The 13,595-nt window shown below is 42.9% G+C and overlaps 1 protein-coding gene across 4 annotated transcripts in view; it reads left to right on the top strand.

Annotated features, from left to right (window-relative positions):
* MYO1C (myosin IC) overlaps window positions 1-13,595 on the top strand; it is a 167,093-nt gene that overhangs the window by 138,312 nt on the left and 15,186 nt on the right. For all 4 annotated transcript variants that reach the window (XM_088454797.1, XM_088454791.1, XM_088454815.1 and 1 more), the window contains exons 24-28: window positions 6,111-6,270; window positions 9,072-9,155; window positions 9,758-9,851; window positions 10,638-10,693; window positions 11,612-11,747. In XM_088454797.1, coding sequence (XP_088310923.1) covers window positions 6,111-6,270; window positions 9,072-9,155; window positions 9,758-9,851; window positions 10,638-10,693; window positions 11,612-11,747 — 530 coding nt within the window. The remainder of the gene's footprint in view (window positions 1-6,110; window positions 6,271-9,071; window positions 9,156-9,757; window positions 9,852-10,637; window positions 10,694-11,611; window positions 11,748-13,595) is intronic.

The raw sequence follows: 13,595 nt of genomic DNA, 5'->3' as shown, positions 1-13,595 counted from the left end.
ACTCCTTTTCCACTTCCTCTACGGCCGGAGCTGTTAGCACAGTGTCCTTGTTTGCACTCTGACCTTTTTCGTCTGTCTTTGACGGCGTGCCTCTCGAGTTATCCCTCTTAAGAGCCAAAAGTTTCTCTAGCTTTGTGGTCAGGATGATGATGATTGGGGCGAGGAAGCCTTCCTCTGCCAGCTTCTGTCAGAGAGCTTAGCACTCTTATTTTTAAGGGTGCTCATCCAGAGGTTATGACCCTATGCTTTTAGGGTTGTTTTTTTTTAAGAGTGTGTGGTTCCGTCCACACCTTCTTTAGGTTTTTTGCCTTTCAGACTTTTGTCTCTCAGGATACTTCCTTTTGGGCGCAGGATTTTCCTTTCTGTTCAGGAGCACCCTCACCCTTAGGGAAAACTGCTTTAGGGACGTATCCATGGTAATCCCTATGGACCCTGAAGAAGAAATTAAGAGTTATGGTAAGAACTTACCCTTGTTAACTCTATTTCTTTGAAGTCCACAGGGTCCACAGGGGTGCCCACCCTGACGCACCTGGCTTCATTGGGTATTTTTCTCTGTCACTGATTCCCACATCTTTTGTGAGTGTATTTCTTGAGCGTAATGTTCTTCCTTCTCCTTTCTCCTACTCCTTTCTTGGGCTTGTTTTACAAAACTGGCTGGCTGGGGGTCGGGGTATATATGGAGGAAGGCGGGTGTATCCTGGGAGCTAAAGCTTTAACTGTTCGGTGCACGGCTCACTCCAACCAACTACACCCCATGGTAATCCCTATGGACTTCGAAGAATCAGTGTTAATAAGGGTACGTTCTTACCATAACTCTAAATTTGTTTTTGTGTTTTCCCATTCAAATCTGTTTTACATTACATTATATTCCATCAGTAAACCGAACAATAGAAAACAATTGTAGCATAGGAAAAAGTAACAATTAGGTCTCAATTAAGGTAAGATTAGGGATCAGCAAAGTACAAGTTATACAGAAAGGATCTAATACACATTAGTATACTTAAGAATACAGAAATAAAATATGTACATACTATAATAGGAAAATGAGGAGTAGTTCTGCCAAAAGAATAGCTTTGAATGTAGTTATCGAGTAAAGTTAAATGCAGAGATAAAATGGGGTTGGGGATTATCCATACAAGTAGACCTCAACATGAACAAAAGGGATATGGGGAGGAAAGAGGGGTAAAGGTGGGTTTTATATTAAGTCAAGTCATTTAATATTACTATACATATGAGGAAGCAAACCACTATAGAATAACGTACCAGCAACATGAATTCAGAGAGATACATAGAGCTGGCTTAACAAAAAACAGTCAGTGGATTCAAGTAATCGTAGGTTGTGAGTCTGAGTTTGGACCTCTAGGCGCTCGCTCTATAGAAATGGGGGGAGACTTACTAGTCCACTGCAAGAGGATAACAGGGGAAAGCAAAGGGAGGGAATACTGTTACCACGAAATATAAGATCCACTCTATGGAAGGAGACCAGAGTATACAGACACTTACAAACAAAAACAGAAGAAAAACTATACATAAGAAGCAAAACAAGACAATATTTGAAACACTAGGACCCACAGCCTCCTTTTAACAAGAGTGGATGAAACCGATGCCGACTATGGGAACCCCAAAGTTTCCATTTCATAATTTATATGGGTTTTAGATATAATTTTAGTAAAGGTAGGGGGAAGCTAGAAATTTCCAATTTTGTGCCGAAGCCGATTTTAGTGGCAATGAGAATGTGACCCGTGGCTGATTTGCTGTGTGACGGAAGAAATAGAGGATAATGAAGAGAGGGCGATCTCTGGGCGAGAGGGAAGGTTGATGCCTTCAACCAACTTTATCAAGTCAAAAACCTCAATTTAAAGTTGTTGGATAGTATAGCATTCCCACAATACATATTGGAAGCCTCCAACCCCACCGCAGTTCCTCCAAAAATATTCCGAAATACCAGGGTGGAATTGGTGAGATACATCCTATGGGACCACCTTTAGAATCATTTGAGTGGCTTAAACAGAGAGGGATGTATCATTCAAACAAATGCGGTAAAACCTTCAGAAAGTGTTGTTTTGTAGGTTTACCGCAATACATATGGTTCCCCATACTGTATGTATTAAAATGGTCAGCAGCAGATATTGGAGTTATTCGCTGTGGACCACCGGCACTGCTAGCTTCCAAAGAATTATATGGGGCTGCAATGTGCAGGTATGCAACAAGGTCCAGAAAGTGCATGCGCAATCATTGGCCTGCTTGTGCACAATTGTCAGGGGGTCGAATTGTCAGTACTTTGTGCGTAAAGAAGCCCATATAGGGTAAATGAGGATGAGGTTTTAGGATATAGTCACTGGTATCCGGTAATTAGCTAAAAACTGTTCATTGTAGATGGGAACGGACCCTGTTCAAGTGATGTAGGAGTTGGTAGGTGGCTGCCGCTGCAATGGTGCCGGTCTGTGGTCGCCACTGTTTGTGATGAGCGGTCTCCCACAGTACCCAAAATCACATGACCATTTTATTTGAAATTCCTACAGTGGCAGTCACGCAATTCTGAGCATTGCAGGAGACTGCTCATCATGAACAGTGGAGACCACACACCTGCACAGTGTGATCATGCACGACTGTGCTGTGCCCCCCTTCCTCTGCAAAGGAGAGCAGATGCACTGTCTATCTACAGTGCTACTGCTCGACAAAGCATGCTCTCACATCAGCTTCCCCTACGCATCGGGTTGCTATATTTTAAAATTAATAAACAGGGACACACTAGGGGTGTGACCAAATCAGGGAGGCATGGCCATGTCATCCTACAAAAAGTTATAAATACTACAATACGTGGCGCAACAAGCTCAGCACAGGAGCGGCTCCGGGCCCCTATGCAAGCCCTCAGAGCAACAGCAGAGTAGTAGTGCCCTTTAAACACAGTATGCCACACAGTAGTAGTGCCCTTTATACACAGTATGCCACACATTAGTAGTACCTGTTATACACCGTATGCCTCACAGTATAGCTCCTTAATCACATTAAAGTGTAGATTTGTAATGGGGGCCATACTGTGTGCATAATATCATTAGGAGCATTAAACCACATAGTATCTGCCATCAAAGAGCGGACTGGGCCTAATGCCCAGCCACTCACCAGGGGCACAGGCTATTGCCTCTTTTATACTTGTGGGACGGGCCCTCTGCCCATCTAACTTGCCCACCCACGGGCCTAATGCCTGACACGTGGTGGTCAAGGGGGGATGGGGCAGGAGTAAATTACAGGTGGCCAAGACCGCCTACTTCAAAGTTGGAAGAGGCTGCAATGGGGAGCTTCGCTTAGCTCTTTTCTTCCCACCACCTACAGCACTCTCCAGTCCTAATCTTTCTTCTGCCGTTGGGCCAGCGCCACCAATCTTTCTTCTTCATCTGCCGTCTTCTTTGCTTGAACGCCAACGCAGAACCAAGGCTCCACTCGTCAGCGTCTGCAGTTTGGTGCTGAGAACCGGTGGAGCTATGACTTGGTGAGCTATTGTTGGCTCGTCGTATCTGCTTCTCATTGGCTGCCAGCTCATGAACGGCACCAAATTTAAACTGATGCTGCTGCTGCCACCCGACCAATTGCCCTCTGGAGCCCGGTTCCTTGTGAACCAGGACAATCGGGCGATGCTGGGACAGAGGGTTGAATTCTGGTACGTTTCCGGGATAACCGGAACGTTTAGTAACCCTACTTATGCACTGGCGGATTCCCCTATGCACTAGTGCCCAGGGCACATTAATTGCTTGTCCCACCTTCGTTGCACCACTGCCGCAAATGTACAAAAGTCAGGACTTCGCAAGGGACAGCTCTTATCGGAAGAGCTGGCTCATGAGCTAGTTATTAAACGCTGGTAAGCATGTTATAGAGGGCAGGATGTATTACATAGAATACGTATCACGTCCTTAGACATTTTGTACATGTCCAATCAGCGCCCACTCCTGATCAGACAGGGAGATGTGCATTCCCATTTTAATTCCGTTCCCAATTTTACTACTTCAATTGTAGACAACAGGGTCTTGTATCATAGAGTTATGCACATCCTTTTTGATTTATAAAAGTAAGTGTAGACACTTGCGAGGGGGAAGAGGGAAAACGTAGGCCCCAGTGGTGGACGAGCTGAGCCAGTGTCTGACTTGTAGGTATATATAGAGTTCTCTGGAATCGTATTAAATTAATTCCGCAGTTGGGAAAACCATTTAAGAGACCCATTTTCAAATAAGCCTGGCAAGTTTACAATACCGCTATCCTGCCAGTTAAACAAGTGGTAGGTTCGAAATCAAATTAGAAAAGGCCAATATTGAAATCTGGGAACGTAAAACATTTTTCTTGAAAATGGTGCTATAATTTAGGCACCATTTTCTTAGTGATGTCTGCAGGTTATTTTCATGCCCTTTGAATATTTTACAAACATTCACTGACATAACCACTTATTAAATAAATCTTGCCCCCTACCAGTAATAATCCTGGCCCTTCTTCCACCAAAGTAAGATTTATGAATGATTGCCTTTTAAATTGTAACATAAATCACACAGTTAACTCCTATTGCATAATCAACTGCTAGTCTAGGTTCAAAAAGTATCATCAAAAGTAAAGTACGCTTTTTATATGGATTTTAAGGAGCTCTAGTGGTTCAGTTCTTTTAATTACTGAATAATGGCATGGGGCTCTCAGATTATTGGAGTCTGCACCCGTATGATGTAATTGAGTGAGATTAACTGATTATCTTTGGGATCTGACTAGGACACACAGACATTTGGGTCAGAGAAGTTGGATAACCCTTGGTAATCTGAGCATATATTACATAATTTTAAATGCTAGGCATCGTTTGTACATGCAATAGTTTTATCTTTATTATTTGCTGTGGGAGGCTTATGGCCAAGCTTGTATGTGAATTTTATAATGCAGCAGAATCAATATACAGAAAATACTTCACTTTCCCATGTATTTGGATGTGAAGAAAACTGAAAGGGGCAAGTAATACGTGCAATAGTTTTTATGCAAACATTAACCTGTCTACAGGGAAGCTACCAATACTCCATTATAACAAAGTTGCACCGTTCTAGAAGGAATGGGTATGACATACCGGCGACTATTTAGCCACAGGTTCAAATCCTGGCTACAGAAGCCCGGCAGGACAAGATCCTGACTAGGGCTGATAAGTACCATAACCCTCCCCTCTCCCCCTCCCTAACCCTCCTCTAGTCGTTCCTAACCCTAAGACTCCCAGGGTGGTGCCTAAATCTAACCCTCCTGGGGGCATGCCTAACCCTTATCCTCCCCGGCGCTGCCTAACCAGAAGTCCCCCCGGGAGTCTCTAAACCGGAGGATAAGTGCGAAGACGCCCATACTTGCCTCGATCGGTCCGGCATCTTTCTGTAGTCCGGTGTCGTAATTAAGATGAGCGTCTGTATTTCGACGCCTATCTTAAGTCCGCTGTCGGGCTTTAGTTGTCGGGATATAGACCGGCGGCATGTAGTCTGCCGGTCTATTAATTACGTCGCATTATAGAACTATGGTCACATTTTATTCTTGAATTTTTCCACTTAACAACGTGACCGCAAAAATAATTTTGTTTACTGTGACTCAACTGTGTCCAAATAACCTGGCTCACTTGTAAGAAAAACTCCATTAAAAATGTATTTCCAAAATTCTTTTGCCCTGTACTTTCACTACCATTGGCTGCAGTGGTTTGGGCACATCAACTTGAAGTAGACGGGAAATCACAATGGTGAACAAAACATTTAGAAGACTTTTATTTGTTTATATTTAGAACGGATGAAAATGTGTTTAGCATAACTTCGGCTTCCTATGAAAGGAAGCGACTCCTATTTTATGCACTCCAAAAATGTCACCAAGTACAGGAATGTTTTGTAAGATAGCATGAAATTGGTCTCTGCAAACAACATTTCTGTAAATAATGCTCAGCCTCGGTTTTAGGTGTTGTCAAAGCTTCTCTGGATGGACTGTTTTTTGTTTTTGTTAAATACACAGGTCATGAGAAGTAAGAACAATATAATAATGCAATGTGGGTCAGTAAGCTGCTGTTTAGAGAAATGTGTCTGTGAATTTTAAATTTACTTTTTTTTATGTTCTCTATTATTTAGGTTCATCAAAGGCTTTATTTACCGCAATTATTCCCGCTGCCCAGAGAATGAGTACTTCCTGGACTACATCCGCTACTCATTCCTGATGAGCCTCCACCGTAATATGCCAAAGAATGTGTTGGACAAGTCTTGGCCTGTGCCACCTCCATCCCTTAGAGAGGTGAGCAGAAGGCCTAAGTCTGGGGGAATAATGCCCTGAATGATGAGCTGTAGTCTTTCTCCTATTTATTTGTTTGTTATTATAAGTACCGTATATACTCGAGTGTAAGTCGACCCGAATATAAGCCGAGGTACCTAATTTTACCACAAAAAACTGGGAAAACTTATTGACTCGAGTATAAGCCTAGGGAGGGAAATGCAGCAGCTGGTAGTGCCCCCAGTAGTAATATCCCCCCCTGGTAGTGCCCCCACTAGTAATAACCCCCCCTGGTAGTGCCCCCACTAGTCATTACCCGCCCTGGTAGTGCCCCCACTAGTAATAACCCCCCCCCCATGGTACTGCCCCCAATAGTAATATCTCCCACTGGTAGTGCCCCCAGTAGTAATCCACCCCCCTGGTAGTGCCCCCAGTAGTAATCCCCCCCTGGTAGTGCCCACAGTAGTAATCCCCCCCCTGGTATTTGCCCCAGTAGTTGCCCCCCCCAGTAGAGGGAGACGTAATAAAAAAAAAAAAACACTTACCTGAAACCCCGCTCCTGGTCCCGACGCTGCTATCGGCCCCTCCGGCCGCTTTACATTATGGGAGAGACGTCGTCATGACGTCTCTCCCATTACCCACTGCGGGAACCGGAAGATGGCTCCCACAGTGGGAGCAGCAGCAGCCGATGAGAGTCTAACAGACTCTCATCGGCTGCTGATTACAGCAAACACACAGCTGCCGACTCCGGCGGCTGTGTGTTTGGCAGTGTGTAGTGCTGACCGAACTCCGTCCGGTCAGCGCTACACACGCGGTGCAGCTGTGTCACAGAGACACAGACTGCACCGCGGCCCGCATGGTACGCTACTCAGCTGCGAACCATGCGGGCATGACTCGAGTATAAGCCGAGGGGGTGCTTTTTCAGCACAAAAAATGTGCTGAAAAACTCTGCTTATACTCGAGTATATACGGTATATAGAAATTGTATGAATGACTCTATAATTTTATCCCCAAGGTTGGTGTATAGAGTTTTAAAATAAAATTCCTTGAGTTATAGGAGGCTTCCACTCTATTGATACAGCAGCATCCAGCAATCAGGAAGGGCAGAGGTCTGCATTTCCCTGAGCAAACAGCTGTCCTGTCATCTGAGGAAACACTGAGCTGTTCTTCACCACTTACTATGTCAAACCATCTATTACAATATTACTTTACTATTATGGAAACATTTAATCACATCCAGTGATGAAACTGGTAAAGGAGACCTGTGACTTACATACAGGGAAGATATTCAGTTTACTAGTGAAGAACTGAGTTATGAGGCACAAAGTGCAATTCTCATAAACATTGCTTATGCTCATACAATGCCTGCTACTATGTGCGTATACATTAAGTACAATTTAACATCGGTTACAATTTGGTGGAATAATGAATTAGCCACTTGTGTGGTATGGTTGCATCGTTTGCAACCACCCCAGGCTGTGCGTTGACTGACATGGTCCCAAACAATCTGACCTGTCAGTAATACACAGTGGGGGGGGATGTATGACCAGGCGACTAACGGGCGGTATATGTCTGGAACTGCGACGTCTATTATTGTGGTAACCAGGTCCAGACACGGCCCACATGTATTATATCTTTGTTTGCCGAAGAGGAAGAGTGCTAATTCACCTGTCCTGCGAATGGCACACTCCCTCGTTCAGCATATGACCTGCGCTTGCAGTGATTCTACTTTTGCATCGGTCATATATCCCCAGTGACACCCGAGCCGTTATTGAAAAAAACAAAAGAACTATTGTTTTGGTATTTTTGTAAGCACGATCCCTGGCTGCATATCCCTTCAGCCAGGGCCAGTGGTGTTGTGCTGCAACTGCAGCTGTTGAAATCGATAGCTGCAGTTTTGTGAATGGTACGTGCCACTGACCGTTCATCCATTGCCACATCACTTTGGCGCCCTATCTAGGTAGCTGTACCGATAATGACGGGTGTATCCTGATGCTTCCCTGCATTGCTACATGCAGGGAAACTATTACTGCAGCACATAACGTGCGCAGTTATCATTTCACAGCTATCGCCCCTTCATACATCTCCCTCCAGTAGGCAGCTGCTGGAAGATAATCTTCTAGCAACCGCCAATAGTAGAGTGACTTCCTGGCCCCCCTACATCTCTGCACCCTCCCCCAGTGACTGCCGTCACTGCTGATTGGTCAGCCCGGCAGCACCCCCCACCCGATGGCTACAGAATGTAAATTAACCATCCCTCAGCCCCCCAGTGTGTACCTGACAGCTGCTCAGTGATGTTCACGATATTCCAAACATCGATAGCATGACTGATTTATAGGAACAATCGATATTCATGTTAAGTGTTTAAACATTTTTATTTCTTTAATAGTGTTGGATAAGTATTAAATAGATGTTCTTGACCTCAGTCATAAAAAAAAATATGTTGTTGGGGTTTCTGCCAGTTAAGCGGCTTATCACAGGAGATAAAACCTGTAGCTGGCTTGGCTTGCACCTCTATGGGGTGTGAGCAAAGACTAAAAAGGTTTCCTTCCCGGATAACGCCTGTTATATTAGCGCATGAGGTCCTGATGAAAGCTTGTGGCTAAACGAATCTCCTCCTCGGAGAGCTCATTCTGGCTATTTTCTCAGATGCAGGTATACATTGAGCAGAATAAATGCTGTTTTAAAGGTGCGTTTTGCACTGTAAGCCTTTCTGTAATGTGCTTGGCTCTCTGTAAGTTGTATCTGCTCCAGACTGTTTCATCAATCAGACTTTCTAATGGAAATGTTACAGAAGTGGTGATTGTGCTGTCTGGTTTCCTCAGGCCTCTGAGCTCCTGAGAGAGATGTGCATGAACAACATGGTGTGGAAGTATTGCAGGAGGATCAGCCCTGAGTGGAAACAACAGGTAATGCAGTCTGGGCCTCACACACAAGGACAGAGCAGTATTCCCATCCACTTTACAGTACACCAAAACAAAAAAAAGACCTAAAATAACTTATGGATGTAAAATACAATGTTCAGCCTCAGAAGTCTCCTTACTACAGTCTAGACGATGAACAAACAGGTGATTTATAAGCTTTAATGGCTTTACATTGTATGTCAGTTATGCATAGTGTTAAGTACTATCCATGCCCTGTGTGTGTTAAACCACCAATTGCTATAGAGCATTTTTTGATAACTGGTATACCGAAGCCTGTCCATAACTCAGCAGCCTTAATGCATTATCACAATAGAGGCGGAGACTAATAAGACACTCCCACTTATGTCACATCCATTATATAGCTGTCATACTCTCCACTAATGGGTCACGTTAGGTCCACTTTACTAAACATATCACCCACTACACATCTAAATGATGTCTCAATGGACAACATATTAATACTCATGGATGTATCATACCTGAACTACACAGCCGTCATATGCAGTATATAACACAGTAAATGTTACATGGTTATAGTGATTTTAATTGTACTTTATTTTTTCTTTCTTTTATCCCCACTTCAACAGCTTGAACAAAAAGTTGTTGCAAGTGAAATATTCAAGGACAAAAAAGACAATTATCCACAGAGTGTTCCAAGGCTCTTCATAAACACCCGGCTTGGTGAGTGATGTGTGCAGAAGAAGCCGGCCCATCCCTTCACTACCCTGGTGCTCTCTTTAGCATTCCGTAGCCGCCATTCTTCCAGGTCACACTCATTGTTACATGGAAGAAACTTAATTGGAGCGTTAATAATAGCAGCAGGTAGTACACACACCATAAGTCGCCTGCAAACATCAGGCGATCTCATTCTTCTGTACACTGACGTTTTAAAGTAAGCACGTCGTAGTGTATCACGTATTTGCCAAAGCACAGTAATGACATTGCTGGCAATAAATTTTACAATACTCTGAAAGGATCATAAACTAGCCGTGCCTGTGCAATGCAAAGTACTGTGTGCAGCGCATGCCTGCTGTGCCTGGTGCATTATATGGCTGATTCCACCCAGGTTAACAGAATGAATCTGAATCCTCTGTGGTCAGAGCTGAGTTTACTGTAATAAAAAAAAAAATGACTGCAAATAAATAATGGAGAATTGTAAATGATTCTCTGCTGCCTCCGCTCGAATCACAGATGCTGCTGATCATGTACAAGGCCTGTCAGCCTGTATTTCAAACAAGAGTCCATGCTCACCATATCGACTTTGTGTTAGTAAGTCAGTATGACGATGCTGGGGAGACGGACACCATAGGAAGGGGCTCATGTGAAATTTGTGCATGATACAGTGAGTTGGAATGGTGGTGTTGAAAAAAAAAAAACCTCTTTTGTCCAAGGAATTGAATTTGTTATAATGATTTGCACAGCGTGCTACATTCATACATGGTTACTCTGTGTTCACTCTGTTTTCAGGCAATGATGAGATCAACACTAAAATACTACAACATTTGGAAAACCAGACATTAACGGTATTGCGTTTCTTATTTTATAGGGTTTATGTGAAATTTTTTTGGTCTATAAATGTATAGATGAGGGTTTTTCATTTTGTAGGGCTCTGTCATGTGAGCTTATCACTATTATCCCTGCTCCTCTGCAATACATTCCGGGATGTACATGGAAGTTGAGCAGAAATTAAACACGTATAGCATAATTAACCTCTTTGCCGCTGAGGCTTTTCTTCTCCCTGCACTGAAACCTTTTCTGAAATTTTTTGGGCTGGTCACTTTCTGACATCAGTGTCCGTATTTTATTTATGTGGTACCCACACACATTATATATTGTGGGTTTTTTTTTGTTTATGTGAACTTTGAATTTCCAGAAAATACCATTAGTTGACTTGTACCTTCATATGACAAAGAAAATCTTTACAAAATGGGAATTTTTTTTATCAAATATATATCTCAGAAGTGGCATGGGGAGACTTTTAGTGCCCCCCCCCCCATTTCCTGTAACTACCAGTAGGGGACAGGCAAGTATGATTATCCTCCATCAGCACTGGGGGAGTGTTCCACTCAAAGTTAAAAATGTTTCTCTAAGCAAACTGCATATAAGTCTGCATGACTATTTATTGCATTTCTTTTCCTGCACTTAGATGATATTAGAGGGGTTGTTGGTGGTGATTACAATGCTTGGCACGTGGAGCCGGTGTGCACCTGATGCTGTGTTTTCCTGCACTTAGATGATATTAGAGGGGTTGTTATTGGTGGTGATTACAATGCTTGGCACGTGGAGCCGTTGTGCACCTGATGCTGTGTTTTCCTGCACTTAGATGATATTAGAGGGGTTGTTATTGGTGGTGATTACAATGCTTGGCACGTGGAGCCGGTGTGCACTTGATGCTGTGTTTTCCTGCACTTTGATAACCAATAGAAATTTACCTTTTGCAGTATGCGGTGCCAGTGGTGAAGTATGACCGTAAGGGATACAAACCACGGAGGAGACAACTTTTGCTTGCTCAGGACGCAGCTTATCTTGTGGAGGAAGCCAAAATGAAGCAGAGAATTGACTATGCCAATATGACAGGTACACATTTGTATAGTCCTTCTAAACACCAGCTGTAAAGTCTCTTTATGAAATACAGATAGTTTTCAGGTTTTTTCTTTTCTTCATTTTTTATTTTGTTTATTTAAGTGTTTGTCTAATCCAGCAGTTCTCAACCAGTGGTACGCGGTACAATTAGCAAGCATGGGTGGTACTCAAATACCACCTGCACAGCCTTGAGACCCCAACGGGCTGCTCCTGATTTTACAGAAGCAGCTGACTTACATGTACGTGACAGTCACTGTACAAAGCTGGGAGGTCCCACTGATGGTGAGCACATTTAAGCATGAGGCTAATCTGCAGAACAGTCTCCCTGGATTGCTGAGCGATCAGAGGAGAGAGGTCAGGCAGCTGCCCATTAGTGCTCAGCCAGGAAGTGAAATTGAGTTCACTTCCTTGTCTAAGCTGAATAGGACAGTGTGCGGAGCAGCAGCATGAAGACACAGGAACATGGTTAATGCCAGTGGCAATGAGAAGCTGTGGAGGGGAGGGGCAGTAGGTCGGTCAGTGGATGGGGCAGTGAGAGGTTGGTCAGTGCTATTTGGAATGAATTTCACAATTGTTTACTTGTTTATAAATTCATACCTTCTGCAAAGTGCTACTTGACCTATTCTCATAGTCGCTATATGGTACTCTCCAAATAAAGGTTGAGAATCTCTGATCTAAACATTTATTAGTGTTCTGTTAAATATGGCAGATCAGGAGATTCTAAAGCTTGTTATAACTTTGTGTACCAGTATTAAAATGGCAAATACTTGGCAATGGGAAAATCTGTATTTGAAATAAATTATACCCATATGTATATGTAAGCTTTTTTTATCCGCAGTGCAATGATAATTCCTATTTATAATCTGGGTATGCATTTTCTATTTGAAAGCAATAGACTAACATCCGTGCAGTTACCAGTAAAGCATCTCGTATTGCTGTATTATTGTCCCTCAACCATGGAAGATCGGTGCATTTCAGGTTACTTGTATTGTATAATCATTTGAATTGCGTTTCTGTTTACCAATTGGTGATCCAATTAATTACAGTCTAATTGGATTTGGACCATCTCCATAATAATTCAGCATTTTGATTCACCAGTTGACATTGTTCGTAACAAAACTTGGAACTTTTGTGTGCGTGATTCTTTTCTTTGCCAAACTGGGGCAATATTGTCCTATGTCATTATCCTACATGTCATTGTGCCCAATCACGAAAAAAAGAAATAGCTCGGGCTTGTTTGAAGACTATGAGAAATGATGTTCCATACTGTCTTTGTAGTCTGTGATGCTTTGCACTTTAGCCAACTGACAGTGGATTGACACGCTAAACACTGAGGCATGAGGCGCAGAGTTTCATGCCTCAGTAGCATAATTTTGTCTTATTTAAATTCCTCAGGAATCTTGGTATAGCTGCCTGTACTTTGTACTGGAAAGTTGGTACAGTTCAAAATCCTGAAAGCTCATCCTTTGCATTAGTATCTGGGCTTTTCGCTGTATCTATAATTTGTGTAAGCTACTATCACTAATAGACTGATCACCCATGGCCTGGCTAGCGATCATAAGAAACATAATTGAAACCAATAACATATTACTTTATTTTTGTGACGTTGATTACATAAGACATACCTTTTAAAATTACTAGTACAAAGCACATTTTGCAAAATTGTGCCAGTGAGTAGTCTGATCTGGGTAACTTTCTCCAGAACAAACGTTACTGTGTCACAAAGTACAGTATATCCAACTCCTGTTAACTTAATGCCGAACAATGTTCTCCTTTAAAGATATGAACATTTTTTTCAGTGCTGTATCTCCTGTCATTCTCCATACGTTCGTGCAGGTAATT

Source organism: Taudactylus pleione, unplaced genomic scaffold (assembly GCF_031769625.1).
Source record: "Taudactylus pleione unplaced genomic scaffold, aTauple2 ptg000040l, whole genome shotgun sequence".
NCBI lineage: Eukaryota > Metazoa > Chordata > Amphibia > Anura > Myobatrachidae > Taudactylus > Taudactylus pleione.
Note: the sequence above shows the minus strand (reverse complement) of the source record. Positions and strands in the feature narration are given on the sequence as shown.